The sequence below is a fragment of the Rana temporaria genome, chromosome 4, assembly GCF_905171775.1.
Source record: "Rana temporaria chromosome 4, aRanTem1.1, whole genome shotgun sequence".
Taxonomy (NCBI): Eukaryota; Metazoa; Chordata; class Amphibia; order Anura; family Ranidae; genus Rana; species Rana temporaria.
The window spans coordinates 146,710,905-146,729,813 of record NC_053492.1 but is presented as its reverse complement, the minus strand read 5'-3'; the positions used below and the strand labels follow the sequence as shown (position 1 = coordinate 146,729,813).

General features: G+C 43.1%; 1 protein-coding gene across 2 annotated transcripts in view; it reads right to left on the bottom strand.

The window, feature by feature from the left end:
• The window catches only part of RNF13 (ring finger protein 13), a 120,336-nt gene that overhangs the window by 68,320 nt on the left and 33,107 nt on the right, over positions 1–18,909 (bottom strand). For both annotated transcript variants that reach the window (XM_040349147.1, XM_040349146.1), the window contains one exon: positions 17,578–17,658. In XM_040349147.1, coding sequence (XP_040205081.1) covers positions 17,578–17,658 — 81 coding nt within the window. The remainder of the gene's footprint in view (positions 1–17,577; positions 17,659–18,909) is intronic.

Below are 18,909 nucleotides of genomic sequence, written 5' to 3'. Positions count from 1 at the left end.
TGGCAGACCAAGCCTCTTTGCATAGGTGTGCCCACGCTTGCTGGTCGGACTGAGTAGACTACAAGGATCTATAATATCCAGCCTGTCTCTCAGCCAACAGTTGAAAGAAGATTCTTCAAGAAAAAGTGAAAATAAAATAAAATAAGATAGAATAAAATAAAATTTCTCCTCAGGGCGCTGGGCCCAAAGGGAGCCATACGTCCTTCTCCTTTGCTAGGCAGAACGAAACTGAGGCTGCAAGCTGCAGTGAGGAGGGTTATGTCTGGAGGGACCGCCCCCTGGGCGGGGCTGTTCAACTCTGTTAATGTAACATGTATTTAACTATTTAACATGTTTCTGCCTAGTCCTCTCCTGTAAACAGGGAACATAACCCACTTGTCAAGATTTAAGGAGCTGTGTCCGTCCATGGACGATAAGAGAAATAAAGTTTTGCCTTTAGTTACACTTTAACATTAACACAGTTAGCAGCCATTCAATTCAAATATTAAATGTGCTTCTTAAAAAGAACTGTATTGCATTTAAAAGAGACAAAGACCCAAATGATCGACTGGAAAAGTAATTAATCTAAAAAAAAAATTCTGTAAATTCCTATCTACAACAGTTGTCTGATGTGTATAGCTCCACCTAGTGGAAAATAGGTTAACCTACTGCACTGTAACCAGTGTGTACCGTAAAATTCCATCATTGCGGTTTCCATTACATTTATCCTCCACACTGCCAACATTGCTGAAGTAATCAGTGCACAAATTTAAGATATCCATCAAAACATACAAGAGAAATACCAGTAGGTTAAGGTGAATGACCTTCAAAATATCACGGCCAATAGCATACCAGAATCTATTGCAGAAAAATAAAGCTGTTGGTTGAGTGCAACCAGCCAATTCAGCCACAAATAAATACGGGCAATGATTTCTGAATATATAATTAGATCCGGGATTTCTGCACAAGCAAAGCCAATCTAATAAGTTAATTATAAATCATTGCAGCTGCTTGGGCATACAAGACCTACCAACCACCTTTACAAACACTGTACTGGACCTAAACAAAAATACTTCCTAGAGGACATTAACTGTACAGGTCTGGAAGTTATGAGATAAATATTAAGGCTTTGTTCATACCCACGGCTGCCTATTCATTTCATTGGGCTACCCAATGTACAACAAATCGTAAAAAAAAAAAAAAAGACGTGTGTGACGCTTTTTTTTTTTAATCATGTCACATGTTGACAAGGTACAGGTAGCATTAAGAATTATTTGCACCACTGAATGCCCGAAAAAAGGGATGTGCGTTTTTAAGCATAGCTAAACCCAGGAATTGTATATTGTAGTTTACCAGTGGAAAGGCTGCATTAGTTTTCCCTTTTAAGGCCAAGAACATTTTCAACAAGTGCAGAAAATACCTATTGATCGTGCCATAAAATGAAGTGCCTTTGTCGCTTCCTGTGAGCTTAAAAGAAAGCACAAATAACCTTATGTTCATCATGCAACGTAATGTTCTGTATTCATTAACCACTTCAGCAAAGATTTTACCCCCCCCTTCCTGACCAGAGCACTTTTTACAATTTGGCACTGCGGCGCTTTAACTGACTATTGTGTGGTCATACACACAAGATGTAATCATTCAAATATAAACCCACCGGCCACTGTATTATTAGGTACACCACAAATAGGTTGGACTTGATGGACTTGTGTCTTTTTTCAACCTCACCTACTATGTAACCTTGCTTCTACTGGGTTGGACCCCCTTTTGCTTTCAGAACTTTAATTCCTTGTGGCATAGATTCAACAAGGTGTTGGAAACATTCCTCAGAGATTTTGGTCCATATTGACATGACAGTATCACGCAGTTGCTGCAGATTTGTAAGCTGCACATCCATGATGCAAATCTCCATATCCACCACATCCCAAAGGTGCTTTATTGGATTGAGATCTGGTGACTGCGGAGGCTATTGGCGTACAGTGACCTCATTGTCATGTTCAAGAAAACAGTGGTGAGATGATTTGAGCTTTGTGACATGGTGCATTATCTTGCTGGAAGGAGTCAGACGATGGGTACACTGTAGTCATAAATGGATGGACAGGTAGGTCGTGGTGTTTAAACAATGCTCAATTGGTACCAAGTGTGCCAAGAAAATATCCCCCACACCATTACACCACCAGCCTGAAACGTTGATACAAGGCAGGATTGATCCTTGGTCTCATGTTGTTTACACCAAAATCTGATCCCACCATCCTAATGTTGCAGCTGAAACCGACACTCCTCAGACCAGGCAACGTTTTTTCCAATCTTCTACTGTCCGATATTGATGAGCCTGTGTGAATTGCAGCCTCAGTTTCCTGTTCTTAGCTGGCAGGAGTGACACCCAGTGTGGTCTTCAACCACTTCAAAGTTTGATGTGTTCAGAAATGGTATTCTTCATACCTTGGTTGTAACGAATGGTTATTTGAGTTACTGTTGCCTTTTTATCATCTCAAACCAGTCTGCCCATTCTCTGACATCAACAAGGCATTTCCATCCACACAACTGCCACTCACTGGATATTTTCTCTTTTCTGAACCATTCTCTTTAAACCCTAGCGATGGTTGTGCGTGAAAATCCCAGTAGATCAGCAGTTTTTGAAATGTCTGGGGTTCTGGCACCAACAACCATGCTACGTTCATATAGGTAGATTCAGTAAGAGTTAGGCCGGCTTATCAGTAGATAAGCCGACCCAACTCAGAATCTACGCCGACTTATGTTTAAGTGTATGCTCAAACAGAGATACGCTTAAACATATCTAAGATACGACGGCTTGCGCCGTCCTATCTTAGATTGCAAAATTTCAGATGGCCGCTAGGTGGCGCTTCCATTGCGGTCGGCTTAGAATATGTAAATTAGTAGATACGCCGATTCACGAACGTACGCCTGGCCGACGCAGTACTTTTACGCCGTTTACGTTAGAGTTAGGCCGCCTAAAGTTAGAGCTTAGCCCTACATGGAATAGTAATGTTAAGTATGGCCGCCGTTCCCGCGTCGAAATTCTATTTTTTTTACGTTGTTTGCGCAAGTCGTCCGTGAATCGGGATTTACGTTGTTTACGTCCACGTCAAAATCAATGGGCCTGTGCGGCGTACTTAGCCGCAATGCACACTGGGAAATGTAGGCGCCCGGCGCATGCGCAGTAAAAAAATAACGTCAAACGTAAGGTCAAGCCTTATTAACATAAAACACGCCCCCCTTACACACATTTGAATTCGGCGCCCTTACCCCCGCCCGCTTTAGGCTACGCCGCCGTAACATAGCAGGCAAGTACATTGTGAATCATGTACTTGCCTCGCTAACTTACGGTCGCGTAGCTTAAATGCCTTAAGCTACGCCGCCGCAAAGTTGCGGCAACGTACGTAAATTTAGCTAATAGTCACTTAAATCCCCTTTCTTCCCCATTCTGATGCTCGGTTTGAACTTCATCAAGTCGCCTTCACCACATTTAACTGACTATTGCGCGGTCATTCAACGCTGTACCAAACTAAACTTGCATCCCTTTTTTTCCCACAAATAAAGCTTTCTTTTGGTGGTAATTGATCATAGCCTTTTTACTATAATAAATATCCCCAAAATTTAAAACATTTTATTAAATTTCTGCATCAGTTTAGGTCAATATATATTCTTCTACATATTTAAAATAAAATATCAATAAAGCACATTTTGATTGGTTTGCGCAAAAGTTATAGTGTCTATAAACTACAGGAAATATTTATGGCATATTTATTATTATTATTATCATCATTATATTTTTTTGATGCAATCTGCAATTTTTAGTAGTACTGCGACATTGCGACGGTCAGATCGGAGACTTGACACTTTTTTGATACCACTGGCATTTATACAGCGATCAGTGCTATAAAATGGGGATAGGATTGACTAAGAGACAAGACATTGTTTTTCCTACTTGGTAAGAACAAACGATATGGCTCCTCTTCCCTGACAGCACAGGGATTTTGTGTTTACACACACACACACAAATATCCCCGTGCTGCCGCTTGTGCACGCGATCGCCGGCAATCGCGCTCGATGGCCACACGCATCGTGCACACGCACCCTCTGGTGGCCGTAAAAGGGACATATCCGTATGGGATTATGCCCAGGGGAGCCATTCTGCCGCAGTTTATCTGTGTGAGCCGGTTAAAGGGGAAACTGTGAAAGACGTGGCCATGTGGGGCTCCACCCCGTTTTCTAATTTTGACAATAGGAGTGGGTAGAAGATCCCACATTCGCTGTGACAGAGTGGGGGAGCCCTAGCGGCAGTAAGTGGGTTAATAGGAGCACATTACACCCTAAATAGCATCCTACACTGCACAATAGCTGAAAAAAAATAAAAACAAAAAAAAACAGGTAGCCCATGCATACCTAATACAGGGTTTGGGTACCATTCCGGTTAGCGAACCGCTGTAGGCAACAGATCTGGGATGAGTCAGTCTGAGCAATTAAGATTGGTCAAAGTGGTCACATGCCAACATGTGGGGTAGGGAGGGTGTAGCGAGTTAATTTACCTTTTCACTTTTTGTGTTTTGTGAAAAGGTGATCTTACTTTAAATGGTAGCTCCCACATAGCAGGTTAGGTACCCTACAATAGATTATAAATATACTAAAGCAAGTGTTTAGAACACACAAAAGGCAGCATTATCAGACGGCAGAGTAGAGGCTTGAGAATAATAACTACAGTTGCAGAGTTCTGTATGATGCAGTCATTTTGCTTTAGGCAATTTGATGGAGCCGAGGGCTGGCTGCGCAAAAAAAGAAAAGATTTACCGATAAACTGCGGTCAAAATAAATAGGTTTTCTGTTTCCAGATGGATTATCTTTTTAGAAGAAACAATAGTACACGTAGCTGCTTTTCCCTAGAAACATTGCTTTTGCACAGTTTTAAACTGACATCTGAGCACTTTGCATTCATTTAGCATCAACAGCAAATGTCATTGGGCAACACAATAATCTCAGTGTTGCTGGTCAATATAAGTTATGCCGCGTGATGTAAAAGATGACATTTTAATGGTCTAGAAAAAACTTTTTTTTCAACCCGATTATTGTTAAACCGGCCTTTCCTACACACAATAGTGAAAAAAAAATGCTCTAGCAAAGTGCGGTGACGTACAACACGTACGACGGCACTATAAAGGGGAAGTTAAATTCGTATGGTGCCACCCTTGGGGGCTTTTGCCAATTTCGTGTTAGTAAAAGACGATTCAGGCTTTTCAGTCTGTTACAGCGTGATGAATGTACCATCTCCATTACGAACGGTAGTTTTACCAGAACGAGCGCTCCCGTCTCATAACTTGCTTCTGAGCATGCACGTTTTTTTTTCACGTCGTTAAAGCCCACACACACGACCATTTTTTACGACGTGAAAAATTAGCGCATGTTCTAAATTTTTAATGCCCATTTTTTACGTCGTGAAAAATGCTCTGGAGCCCACACGATCGTTTTTAATGATATAAAAAAAAAAACATAATTTTTTACAACCCGAAAATCAGTCGTGTGTACGCGGCATTAGTTCTAATGTTATGGACTGCGCACTTTAGATGTCTCTCTGCTACCTTGGGCATCAATGTTGACCTATAGTGTTCCTTAAAGTTTACAGGGATCACATAGATTTGAACATGAAGTCTACTAGCAGGTGACATGATAAATGTGGCAAAAAATGACATGCCAAATGTGGCATGTAAGGGGGCGAGGCGTGCTTAAAGCGGAAGTTCCACTTTTGGGTGGCACTCCGCTTTAATCAGAGGTGGGGGTGTAGAAACCGTCTAGAGGGATTCTAACTTTCTAATTGTCATGTATTGTATTTTCATATAATCGTTTATTTATGGATCGTTTTAATATGTATATTTTTTTGCACTAAAACTTTTTGGTTTTAACACCATATAACTTGTTAATTCTGTCAGATGGTACCATACAAATCCCACTGCCCCACTTCACTTCAATTTTCTATCATGTTCTGGGATGAGGTTACCCATATATATTATACAAAGTTCAATCTTTACTCACTGAGCAGTCTTTTACAAATGTTTGGCGTTTCGGTCAAGTGGGGGACATCTCTCAAAATGTAACCACTTTGAGCATTCCAGGACTCTGCATTGACTATATCGTGTCTCCCACAGTACACAGAACATGGAAATGCAATCATTTTAGTAAATATAAAACAGCCAAAATACCTTTTTTCATCAGCAGTATAGAGCAGTCTTGTGGATTCTATCAGTGTCTGGTTAAAGCTTGTAGGAAGAGTTTTCATTTCACTCTGACTGTCCTATGAGGCTGCAGGCCCCTGACCCTCTGTTTGGACAGAGCCGATTGGCCCTGTGCTGATCACATGCACCCTCCCGAGAAAAAAAAAACGCTCTAGCAATACACACCAAACTGAGCATGTGCAGAGTGACTCCGAGTATAACAAGCTTGCTTTATTGCATATACAGACTGATTTTAAGGTTGGGGGCTTAGCAACACATTAAACCTGAATTCCATCTAAGCTTTTTTTGGTTTAGTAAAGAGAGGGAAAGCGTTGAAATCCCTGTCCGAGGATCCTCCACTGATATTTTTTACTCTCACAAACTGTTCCGATGACAGGGTGTCATTGCCTGTCTTATTTCTTAACCTAGTGTCACAAGGACAGGAAGAAGGTGAAAATCTCAATGCGTAAAATCGAGTGCCATTTACGAACCTGTAATAAATAAATAAAATGAAGACTTACAGCAATATAAACATGGCATAGGTTCGGATTCTTACCCACTTTGTCGAAAGCAAACAAAAACAAGTTTTGATTAGAGTTTGCTTCAGAGATAACAGCCAGAAGGGTTTGAGAACATCTGGTCTTGCACTTTGTCAGATGTTCAGTCAGATTTCGTGAAGCAGCTGACATCAATTACAAGGAATCACGCTGACCAACATTTGACTCATAACTACAGAGCTCAGTAACAACGTACTGCAGACATCAGTCAAAATCGCTTATTTAACCACTTGCCGCCCACCAATGACATATTGACGTCGGCAAAGTGGTTGTAGAATCCTGACTGGACGTCATATGACGTCCTCAGAATTCTGAGCCGGGGGGGGGGGGGGGGGGGGGGGGGCGCGCATCGCGGCGATCGTTGTTGCAGGGTGTCAGTCTGACACCCCGCAACACCGATCAAGGTAAAGAGTCTCTCACGGAGGCTCTTTACCACGTGATCAGCCGTGTCCAACCATGGCTGATCACGATGTAAACAGGAAGAGCCGTTGATGGCTCTTCCTCACTCGCGTCTGACAGACGCGAGTAGAGGAGAGCCGATCGGCGGATCTCCTGACAGGGGGGGTCCGCGCTGATTGTTTATCAGCGCAGCCCCCCCTCTGATCGCCACACTGGACCACCAGGGAAGCCCACCCTGGACCAGGGAAGGGCAAAAAAAAACATAAAAAAAAAAAAAAAGATGCCAATCAGTGCCCACAAATGGGCACCGACTGGCAACATGGGTAAATCAGTGCTGCCCCACAGTGTCCGTCAGTGCCACCCCACAGTGCCCATCCATGCCCAGTGCCCACCTATCAGTGCCCATCTGTGCCACCCATAAGTATCCATCAGTGCCACCCATAAGTGCCGCCCATGAGTGCCCATCTGTGCCGCCTATGAGTGCCCAGTGCCGCCCATGAGTGCCCATCAGTGCCGCCCATGAGTGCCCATCAGTGCCGCCCATGAGTGCCAATCAGTGCCACCTATGTGTGCTCATCAGTGCCACCTATGAGTGCCCATCAGTGCCGCATACCAGCGCCGCCAATCAGTGCCACCTCATCTGTGCCCGTCAGTACTACCTCATCGATGTCCATCAGTGCCGCCATATCAGTGCCCGTAATTGAAAGAGAAAACTTACTTATTTACAAAAAAATTAACAGAAAAAAATAAAAACGTAATTTTTTTTCAACATTTTCAGTCTTTTTTTAGTTGTTGCGCTAAAAAAAAAAAAAATCGCAGAGGTGATCAAATACCACCAAAAGAAAGCTCTATTTGTGGGGAAAAAAGGACGCCAATTTTGTTTGGGTACAGTGTAGCATGACCGCGTAATTGCCATTCAAAGTGCGACAGTGCTGAAAGCTGAAAATTGGCTTGGGCGGGAAGGTGCGTAAGTGCCCTGTATGGAAGTGGTTAATAGCTACTGGAATATTAGGCAATTTTCAGTTTAAGACTGCAGCTATTTTGTCACATAGTAAACTAGGCCAGAAACAACATTATCACTGTTATTGTTACCAGTTGTACAATACTAATGATTTCAGATGCAGTGCTGTATCAACCACTGTCTCCTTATGTCTAGAGTACTGAATTGGCAAGATCTCCCAGCTTTGCCTCTCATGCTGTGGCCAATGCAAAGTCAAGTAACAAAAGGGACACACTCAAGCTCGGTAGACTCTAGGACCCAAGAAAATAACTACAAACTGCTGTCGTGGTGGTACAGGGTTCCTACTACCCTAGCTAGAATCTTCCCTACGACCTCCGATGGGTGCTGGAGGGGATGTGGACAGAAGGGCACGTTCCTCCACATTTGGTGGGAGTGCCCAGTGCTGCAGCTGTTTTGGGAAATGGTCAGAAAACATATACATGAAGGCCTGCATGTTGATATCATTTTCTGCTCCATGTCCCCCCTATGCCCCTGTCTCATTACAAGCGCAGTACTCTCCCCCACCTTCTCAACGCGGCAAAACGCCTTATTTCACTGCATTGGAAAAGTTTGCATATTCCAAGCGAGCAGGATTGGCTAGGAAAGGTGGGGGAGATCATGGAGGTGGAGAGTTGACTTGCCAACTGTAGAGACACTCGTAAAAACTTTGACCTTGCTTGGGCCAGTTGAAGAGCCCATGTGCATGACACAGCCACGGTATCATCCAGCCTGGATGTTGCGTTGCTCACCTTGGCGGACCCTTCCTTTGGGAGGCTAGTAAAGGCGCATCGCCAGTCATCAACCTCAGACTCCACTTCATATTGGCCCATCACACTAACAAACCCGGCGAGAGCTGTTCCACATGCCTTCATGTCCTTTTCTATACCTTTTTAATTCAATATGTCTTTATTAATGTTTTCAATAGAGGAAACAAGATACACATTTGGTACAACTCGTCAGAAGTTCCGACTGGAGCAAGTGGAACCCGCAAAGAAGAAAGCAGTATAAATGAAACATAGTCAGTCTTAGTAAATGAACAGAATAAAGACAAGACATTGAATGTATAAAACATTTTGAACTCCAGGCGGGGGGAATCAGGGAAGGGGAAAGGAGAGGGGGCACCAGCTAGGTAAGCATACTTGCTGTGTCATAGCATGGAAATGGGAGGAAGTCGTGGTTTAAGTAGAGCATCAGGCAATTACAGTGCATTTGGAATGTGTGAGCCAGGATGACCATTTATATAGAAACGTTTCCATGTTCAAGTTCTTTCTAGAAACTAGTCTCTCCATTTCACACTGGAGGTTCAAATCTGTGATTGTATTAGAGATGGATGGGGAATCAGAGGTTTTCCAGAGTTTGGTGATGTTCTGTTTTGCTGCAAGTAGTAGGTGTACTATTACTACTCGTGAACTGGGGGGGAATTTTTCTATCCCAAGGTGTAATAATGCTAGCGAGGGATCTGGGGTGGTCAGAATCTGCGATATAGAGGAGATTAGTGCAAATATTTGTTTCCAGAATGAGCTTATGGTCCTACAAAACCATAAAATGTGTGCTATGGTTCCAGCACTACCGCAGGTCCTCCAACAGGTAGAGGGATGTCCTGGGAAGAACTTGGACAGACGGTATGGTGTGAGATACCACCTGTGTATGGTCTTCTGGTACGATTCCCAGTGATTAGAGCAGTGGGAGGCTGCATAAGTATGTTTAAAGGCAAGCATCCACATGTCGGGGGTGACAGTAATATTAAGTTCATCCGTCCATTTCGAGAGGGATGCAAGTTGGGAGTAGGGCCGGTTGTCGCTAAGTGCTTTCTATACCTTTTTATCTCATTCTCTTCTGATTCTTATCTAACTCAAACTATCTCTCTTCTCCCCCCTCTATTTCACTGTCGGTTGCGTATCTGTTTTTTACGGTTACTGCTGTTTTACTAAGTTTTTACCTGTGGGACACAGGAGTGTCTTTTTTTTTATTTTATTTTTTTTGGCTACCTGGACGGCCTTCAGGTTCCTGGCCTTCTGGGTACTTCAAATCTTTATTGTTGCTCATTCATAGGGGGGCCATGATTGTCGCCACCCTAGGGCCAAGCGTGGGACCACCTTGCCCTCCTCCTATTTGGTGGGGAGGCCTGCCCACATGGATCGAATATCCGGGTCGGGCCAGGACAGATGAGGTGCCCCAGCGTTTGGACGCTGCTGACTGGGGTTCTCCCCGGAGTCATGAGATGGCTGTCCATACTTGGACTAAGCTTGCATACCCCCTGGGGTTCCTGCCCCCCTCATCACCCTCCTTTTACCCCTTGTCCTTTGTCCTTTCCCTGGTCTCCTACCCTTCCCCTCCCTCCCTGGTTGTTTTGGCTTTGCTGTGAAGTCATACTGTTCTTTTTTTTTTTTCTCTTGTAATGTGAAAAAGGAAAATAAAGATTATACATAAAAAAAATAAAAAAAAAAGCATCACAGCATAACAAATGCAATGAGTAAATATGCATGTTAAAAACCTTGTTCGTTTGCCTTTTAATGTAGGCTTCTTTGACATATCCTGTTCAAAGTCTATGCATTTCAATCCCCAGACAGAGAAGGAGCCTGTTCAGTCTGCTGTGACCTGGATCTGCGGGCTGCATTTTGCTGTCACTTCCCGGGAGTTGCAATGCCAGCGAGAGTGCCCCCCCTCATTAGCATTTGCTGTTGCATGGGACAGGGTGGGCTGGTCCTTTCTGGCATCCGCGCCACACCTCCACACCATGCGCATGATGTCATTTGCCGTCCTGGCACTGGTGTTCGTTTTTCCATCCGCGTCCACACGGATTGGGAATATGCCTAGCTGGATGGGCAGCTCCCCTGGGCGAAATGTTACCCAACGTCCCTTCGCCTTTTGACCACTAGAGCTAATGCGAGTGCCTGGCGGGCTCAATGACCGCCGGTCACCCGCAATCGCTCGTAACAGAGCTACAACCGAGATCTGTGTGTGTAAATACACAGATCCCGGTTCTCTCAGGGGAGAGGAGACTGATCGTGTGTTCATACCAAGAGAGTCTCTCTCTCACTAAACTGAGAGGAAGAAAATCGTTTTTTTTTTTAAATTGGGATATTTATTATAGCAAAATTGAGCAACCAAATCTTCCAGGGCTGAAGTGGTTAAGCATATGCTATATTACTGGAAATTGAGCATACCCCCCACAGTTGTAGAGTAGATACATAGTATGGGGGGAGCGTTCTATTATCAGTATAGGGGATGTCCTCATAAAAACTTTGGGCATCGTGACTTGATACGCCTGGTCTGTCCAATAGATCTGGCATTTGACAGAATGATTGTGGGCGGAGGTAGTGGTGGTCATGTATAGTTGAATTTAAAAGGAGAAGTTCACTTAAAAAAAAAAAAGATAATAAAAATGCAATTTGTTTGCAGGTAAAAAAAAAAAAGTGCTCTTATTTTTGTTGCAGGAGCCCGTAAAGCACAGCATCAGCGATCAAAAGATCGCTGGTGCCATGCAGATCTATCAGTTTATCAGCTTCCTCGTACCCCGTAAGAGGAAGCGGATTCATTCATTCATTCTTCCTGTCAGAATGTATGAACTACTAGTTTTCTATTTACAGCACACTTTAAATGACTGACACAGCCAGGCGGGCTGAGCCCAGCTCAGCCAATTTTTTTTTTCTAAATTGTGATAGCTAGTGGGGAGGGAGAAGATCCCAATTTGCTGTCAGATAAGGGAGCGGGAGCAGGTCTGTTTGTAAAATGTTACACCCTGAATATGGGTGAACCTATCCTTTAAATATTTAACAAATGTTTTATGTTATGCGATATCTGTATTCAGGCAAATATGCCGATAGCGTCTTACCACCTAGTGAGCATTACACCTTTTTATTACACATTTTGTAATATGGAAAAAACTACCCTGGAACAGTTTGGCTTTTTCAATACACAGTAATTTTCTCTTCTGATAAAAAATTTTAAAAAAATGGACAGTGGAGTCTCAGGCTGGTTTATTAGCTTGGAGGGGGAGGGAGTGGCAGGAGTGTGCCTTGCCATCCTAGGCTACAGGACTGTCTGCTTCTATTGATGCACACAGATTGGGGAGGCATGTCTCTAGTTCCTGCTTGCAAGGGTGACTCCACAGGATGCTGCAAGTGGAAGGAGCCACCATGAAACAAAAAACCTGGCGTGCTGCATACTAAGAAAATGAATAAATCAGCTACTGAAAGTGCTTAAAAAACTGAGGGCCAGATTCAGAAAGATCAGCGGATCTTTCTGCTGGCGTAACGTATCTCCGATACGTTACGCCGCTGTAACTTTGGGCGCAAGTTCTGTATTCAGAAAGAACTTGCGCCCTTAGTTACGGCGGCGTAACGTATGTGTGGCGGCGTAAGCCTGCATAATTCAAATGGGGATGTTGGGGGCGTGTTTTATTTAAATTTTACTTTAGCACGCGTTTTTGATGTTTTTATTGAACGGCGCATGCGCCGTCCGTAAAATTTCCCAGTGTCCATTGCTCTAAAGTACGCCGCAAGGACGTATTGGATTTGGCGTGTACGTAAATGACGTACAGCCCTATTCGCTAATGACTTACGCAAACGACGTAAAATTTAAAAACTCGGCGCGGGAACGGCGGCCATACTTAACATTAGTGAGAAAATTTAAGTATGAGGAAGGAATAAAGGGGGGGCAAGTTGTTGGACTTTTCAGGCACAATACGTTGTAAAGCATGTAGTCTTAGGCCGGGTACTCACGAGCAAACATGTACGGTGAAACCGGTCCGTCGGACCGTTTTCACCGTACATGCCTGCCAGAGGGCTTCTGTACGATGGTTGTACTAACCATCGTACAGAAGTCCGCGCGTAAACACTACGCGGGGCGTCGCCGCGGCGACGTGGGCGGGCCTGCCATTTAAAGGCTTCCACGCATGCGTCGAAGTCATTCGACGCATGCGAGGGACGGCGGGCGCTCGGACATGTACGGTAGGTCTGTACTGACGACCGTACATGTCCGAGCGGGCAGGATTCCAGCGGACGGTTTTAAAACACGTCCAGGAATATTTGCCCGCTGGGAAAAGGCCCGGCAGGCAAATGTTTGCTGGAATTCGGCCCGCTCGCGCCTACACACGACCGAACATATATGCTGAAACTGGCCCGCGGACCAGTTTCAGCATACATGTTTGGTCGTGTGTACGGGGCCTTACAGAGAATTTTCTCTATAAATAGATTTATTTAGACACAAAAGTGCAATTTAACATTAAAATTGAACGTTCCATAGGAACTAGCAAACTATTTGCACATGGCAAAGTGTCTCCAGAGTGACACAGGAACCACATCGCAATATCCATCTTTCAGACATTTCCACGTCTGACCCTCCTCTGTCTACACAGGACAATCACATTATTATTATTTTTTATATACTGTTCTAATTGATTTCTATAATCGAAACTATCAATATATTTTTGTATTCTTTAATTTAATATTAGTGCATAAGTTCCTGTGTCACTCTGGAGGCACTTTGCCATGTGCAAATAGTTTTTGCTAGTTCCTATGGAACGTCCAATTTTAATGTTAAATTGCACTTTTGTGTCTAAATAAATCTATTTTTAGAGAAAATTCTCTGTACGACTACATCCTTTACAACGTATTGTGCCTGAAAAGTCCAACAACTTGCCCCCAGTTTATTCCTTCCTCATACTTAACATTAGCTACGCCTCATATAGCAGGGGTAACTATACGCCGAAAAAAGCCTAACGTAAACGACGTAAAAAAATTGCGCCGGCCGAACGTATGTTTCTGAATCGCTGTATCTACCTAATTAGCATATTCCTTGCGTAAAAATACGGAAGCGCCACCTACCGGCCAGCCTGAAAATGCAGCCTAAGATACCACGGTGTAAGACACTTACACCTGTCGGATCTTAGGGATATCTATGCGTAACGGATTCTCTGAATCAGGCGCATAGATACGACCTCCCGCACTCAGAGATACGTCGGCGTATCAGGAGATACGCCGTCGTATCTTGTTTCTGAATCTGGCCCTGAGAATTTAATATCACACTATATAGGAGGTTGTAAAATCAGCTAATGAGTTACAAATTAAATCTGAGAGCAAATTACTGCAGATTCTGCAACACCTAGAATACCATTGACTACATGAGTGGAAAGACCTCAATGCGGTAAAAAAAAAAAAAAAGGATACAAGAAAAAAAAAATCCATGTCCCACTGTAAAAGAAAAAACAGTGAATCATCTGGGATAAGCTGTGATATATCACGAAATTCTCTACTAGTTAGAGCCAATACTGCATTTGTAGCTGTATAAGTGGCTTACTAAATGTAATTGCTTTCAATAAAATATGAAAAACTGGGTGCTAACCATACAAACACACACTCATTAGGAATACTAGTAGCACCCTGCATCTTGTACTGCTGGGTTTTGGAAATTGATGTAGTCATCAGCCTACACTTTTTTGTTTAGGTAGAGACAACATTGGGAAATGTAGCCATCAAGAAGTATATGTAATTTCTGGGGGTATGACAAAACAGGAAGTGTGTTTGCTAAAGCAGATAACAGATAGTATTATGCTTTTTTTTTTAAGTAGAATGGGGAAGAGTGAAACCCTCTCAAGGTGTTTTGCTTTGTTCTGGTTTCCCTATATTCCTGTCCCTCCTAAGCTAAGTCACAGAAAATAAATACAAATCTGACCATAGATTTGACACTCCCTGCCCTATGTAACATTACACAAAAAGTTTTGCCTATACTTGGGCTTTAAAAGAAACCTGTAGAGATGAAGGCGTTACCCATTGTGGAAGTCTTGGCCATGTCTTTGAATGGTCAGATTCCTTCATAAGCCGAATTGTGAATGATTCTCTTTATAGCTGAACTCCAGGCAACACAAGGTTGAAATACACAAGAACTGCAAAAGGATTTGTAATTGTGGTTATCCAGTCTTGTGATCAACACAATTCTGTCCGACAGCAAAAAACAGATCATGGTGCCTCTCTTCTCTGCTGTGGTTAAGCGCTACAGCTAGCTCACCAACATGCCCCCAGCCTGCTGACCGGACAGTGCAGGAAACACAACACAAATCAAGTTCAATCAGATGACGGAGGGTGCCACACAGCTTTGACTGGCTCACCCTGTTTGTTAAATTATTAGAAAATGGAAAATGTGTAAAATACACTAATTATCCCTTTAAATTAGGGTTGTCCCGATACCACTTTTTTAGGACCGAGTACAAGTACCGATACTTTTTTTCATGTACTCGCCGATACCGATTACTGATACTTTTTTTTTTTAAATGCAGCCTTGTGTCCCCAAAGAGAAAGCCAAGCCCCCCCCCCCCCCCCCCCGCCGCTGCTGTCTAGTTGATTAGTGCTCAGGGAACATAACAGCTTTCATTTGAATAGCTGTGTGTTCCCCGCCGTGCCATGTATATCCTGGGAAGGGTGATCTGTCTATCAAAGTGCCCGGACAATGGGGAGGGGCTATCCATGACGAGGCGCGGCGGGGAACACACAGCTATTCAAATGAAAGCTGTTATGTTCCCCGAGCGCTAATCAACTAGATGTCGGCAGTGGCGGGGGGCTTGGTTTTCACTTTGGGGACTAGACGGCAGCATGTCTCCTCTCCTCCATACCCGAGGACTGCTCCACTTGCTCTCCGCCCCCTCTCCACCCGCTCTGGGGGGGGGGGGGTGGGAGTATCGGGGTAAGCATCAGGAGCATTTGCGCGAGTACAAGTACTGGTATCGGTATCGGTACAACCCTACTTTAAATAATACACATATGTGGTAGCGTTTTTTTTTTTTTTTTTAGCTCCCTTAAAGGGTCACTAAAGGAAAACATTTTTTTAGCTGAAATGACAGTTTACAGGGCATAGAGACATAATAGTTAACTGATTCCTTTAAAAAATGATTAAAAATAGATAAAAAAACAATCATATAATGTGCCTGCAGTGTAGTTTCGTTTTTGCTGTTGTTTGCTGGTTCTCTGATGTACAGAGAGCCACTAGAGGGCAGTCAGCCAATAGAGAGCAGTGATACTTTGTCTAAAACCCCTAAGCACCAATCCAGTTTCGTTTTACACACAGTAATCACACCTCCTTGATTAGTGACCACCGTGAGAAATCTCCCAGTACTGTGGTTATCAGGAAACAGGCAACCAGGAAGTGTCCAGAACAGAGAGGATTTACAGCAACATCAAAGCAAAAACGAACAATGAGGACATGAAACCAGGACTGCAGCAAGGTAAAGGAAGCTATTTAGCTAAAAAAAAAAAATTCCTTTAGTGACCCTTTAAGTTTAACTTTAATCCTTTTACCATCAAGACATGCAATATACATCATGAACATTCACCATAAGGAAGAAAGGATTAACAAGCCTGATATTGTCTAAAACTGCTCTGTGGCATTCCTGTTACCATGATGATCAGAGAAGCTTACATACGTGGATGATATATAAAAATGTGTCCTCTCGTCTTGCTTCCTCTGCCCTGCTAATTATATATAAAGAGCAAAACTAGATAAGCCACGGACGGCATTGTAGGTCGTGCCCAGCAGCAATAGGGTTTAGAAAGTTTCATCAGACTTTTCCTTTAGCCCTGTGCCCAGTGAACAAAGTAAATGTTGCACTTCTTCATAGATTTCTAAAAAGACCCCAAATTTATTTCTTAACCTTTAAAAGCAAAAAAGAGTGTAGCAGCCAGCCGCAGCGTCGGATTGTTTCTTTGGCGAACCGGCGTAAACAGTAAGCCTGAGAAACACTTTCGGGAGGTGTGTGGTGGGGGGGGGGGGGGGGGGTTGCGTCCCCTTCCGGTGCTTCGGAAAGCGTTTCAGCAGCTCATGAGCTGCTCGGACCGGTTTCTTGAGAACCGACCACCTGCAGCAAAAAAATTGCACCAGGGTTATGGCTGATATCTTTAGCCATAATCGCGGTAAACCACTTGCCGTATATAACGTATATAGACTTATTGCGGTCGGCAAGTAGTTAAACTTTTATCCCAAAAAGAAAAAAAAAGTGTCCGCTGTAACTGCTTATTAAGTGTTAGCTAGAGTTTGGCTTCAATTTGTTCGATGTACTAGATTTCGATTCAGATTTAGCTACACTAACACACCCTTCCCCCCAGACTGACAATGCTGCTGTCCTCCTTCACCCAGAGTTGATGCACTCTAATACAGGAGCTGTGTTATTGGGCAGATCATCAGGTGAAAACACCTAAAAAAGAAACGATTGCAGCCACCAAATCTAATAATTGGCATGCTGCAATATATTGCATTATTGGTTTTGCATTTAATGTTATTTTAATTATAATTGTTGTCAATAGAGAGACAGAGTAAGTACATTTAGCCAATTTGAGATCCCTCTAGTGGTTAATCTACTTAAACTCTAATAACTCAAGATATGTATTCACCCAAAATAAACAAATTTTTACTATTTACATCCGCTTACCTTTAAGCCATCACTGGGAAGCCTGTAGCCAAACCTTGCTGCAAGGTCCTCAAACGTTCGGGTGTCATTGTCTGAAGCATACTAAAACAAAGCACAAGTGCACAGTTATACCAGAGCTTTCATTTGATTCCTTCAAGCTCAACTCCTGTCAAAACATTTTATTAGTTTTACATAGCATATAAAAAAAAATTAAAAAAAGTGAGAGAAAATGTTCCTAGTCTTACCTATTATATCTTAAAGTGACTCTAAAGTTTAAAATATTTTTTACCTTAATGCATTTCTTGCATTCAGTCACAAAATGTTTAGGCATCAGTATTCCCCCACTCCCTCTTTTACTTACCTAAGCCCTCATTTGATCCAGTGCTGTACCCGTTTGTAGCTCTTCTCTCCCCTTACTTCCTGGTCTCGCAGGCTTTGTGCTGAGGCAGCACAAGCCATTGGCATCAAAGCCAATGGTGAGAAAGCAGAGGCGGGGCCGAGGGGTTCCAGCAGGGGACCTGAGAAAAGGAGATTCGGGGGCCACTCTGTGCAATTCAATTGCACTGAGCAGGCAAATATAAACCTGTTTTTTTTTACAATCACTTTAAAAAATAAAATTGTCTAATCCCACCTCTGGATCTTTCCTCTCATCTGGTCTCTTACTCCTTCCCCCTACCTTTTATATTAGTAGCCCCCTCCTCCCCATCCTTCCAGGTTTCCTCTCCTTCCAGCCCCTTCCCGTCCTTTTGTTTTTTTTGGCTCCGGATGAACTGTGCACAAAAATATTGTATTGTACTATACGTCCGCTGTAGGTGTGTGTGTGCGCGTGTATCACTGCATCATCCAAGATTGGCACAGCACAATACTCTTTAAAATGTACTATCACTAAATGTTCGAGGCTTCAATGTCCCTGAAAAAAAATAAAAACGCAAATGCTTTCTCCTCTGCGCAAACACAGAGCGGATATATTCTTTCAAGAAACTCATTTTCCAAACTAGCTCCATCCCCAAACTCACCAACTCAACCTATCCGACGGCTTATCATGCAGCAAATGATGCATCTAAATCAAAAGGTGCATCCGTACTAATTTCTGTGTGCATTTAGCGTGCAGAGGGTTCATTCAGAATTTGTAGTATACTTATTTCTGACTCCTTAGTAGACAGGGAATCACATTATCTCTTTTTCAAGTGAAAGTTCAGGGACAAGCCGCTTATGTTTGCCAATACCTATTGTCTAAAAGTTAAAAAAAAAAAAAAAAAATTACATAAATGTCTTCTGTCAGCATTTCAATCTGGTAGCCTGATTTTGGGAAGCGACTTAAATTTGCCAGGCAGTCCTCAACTGGATACCACT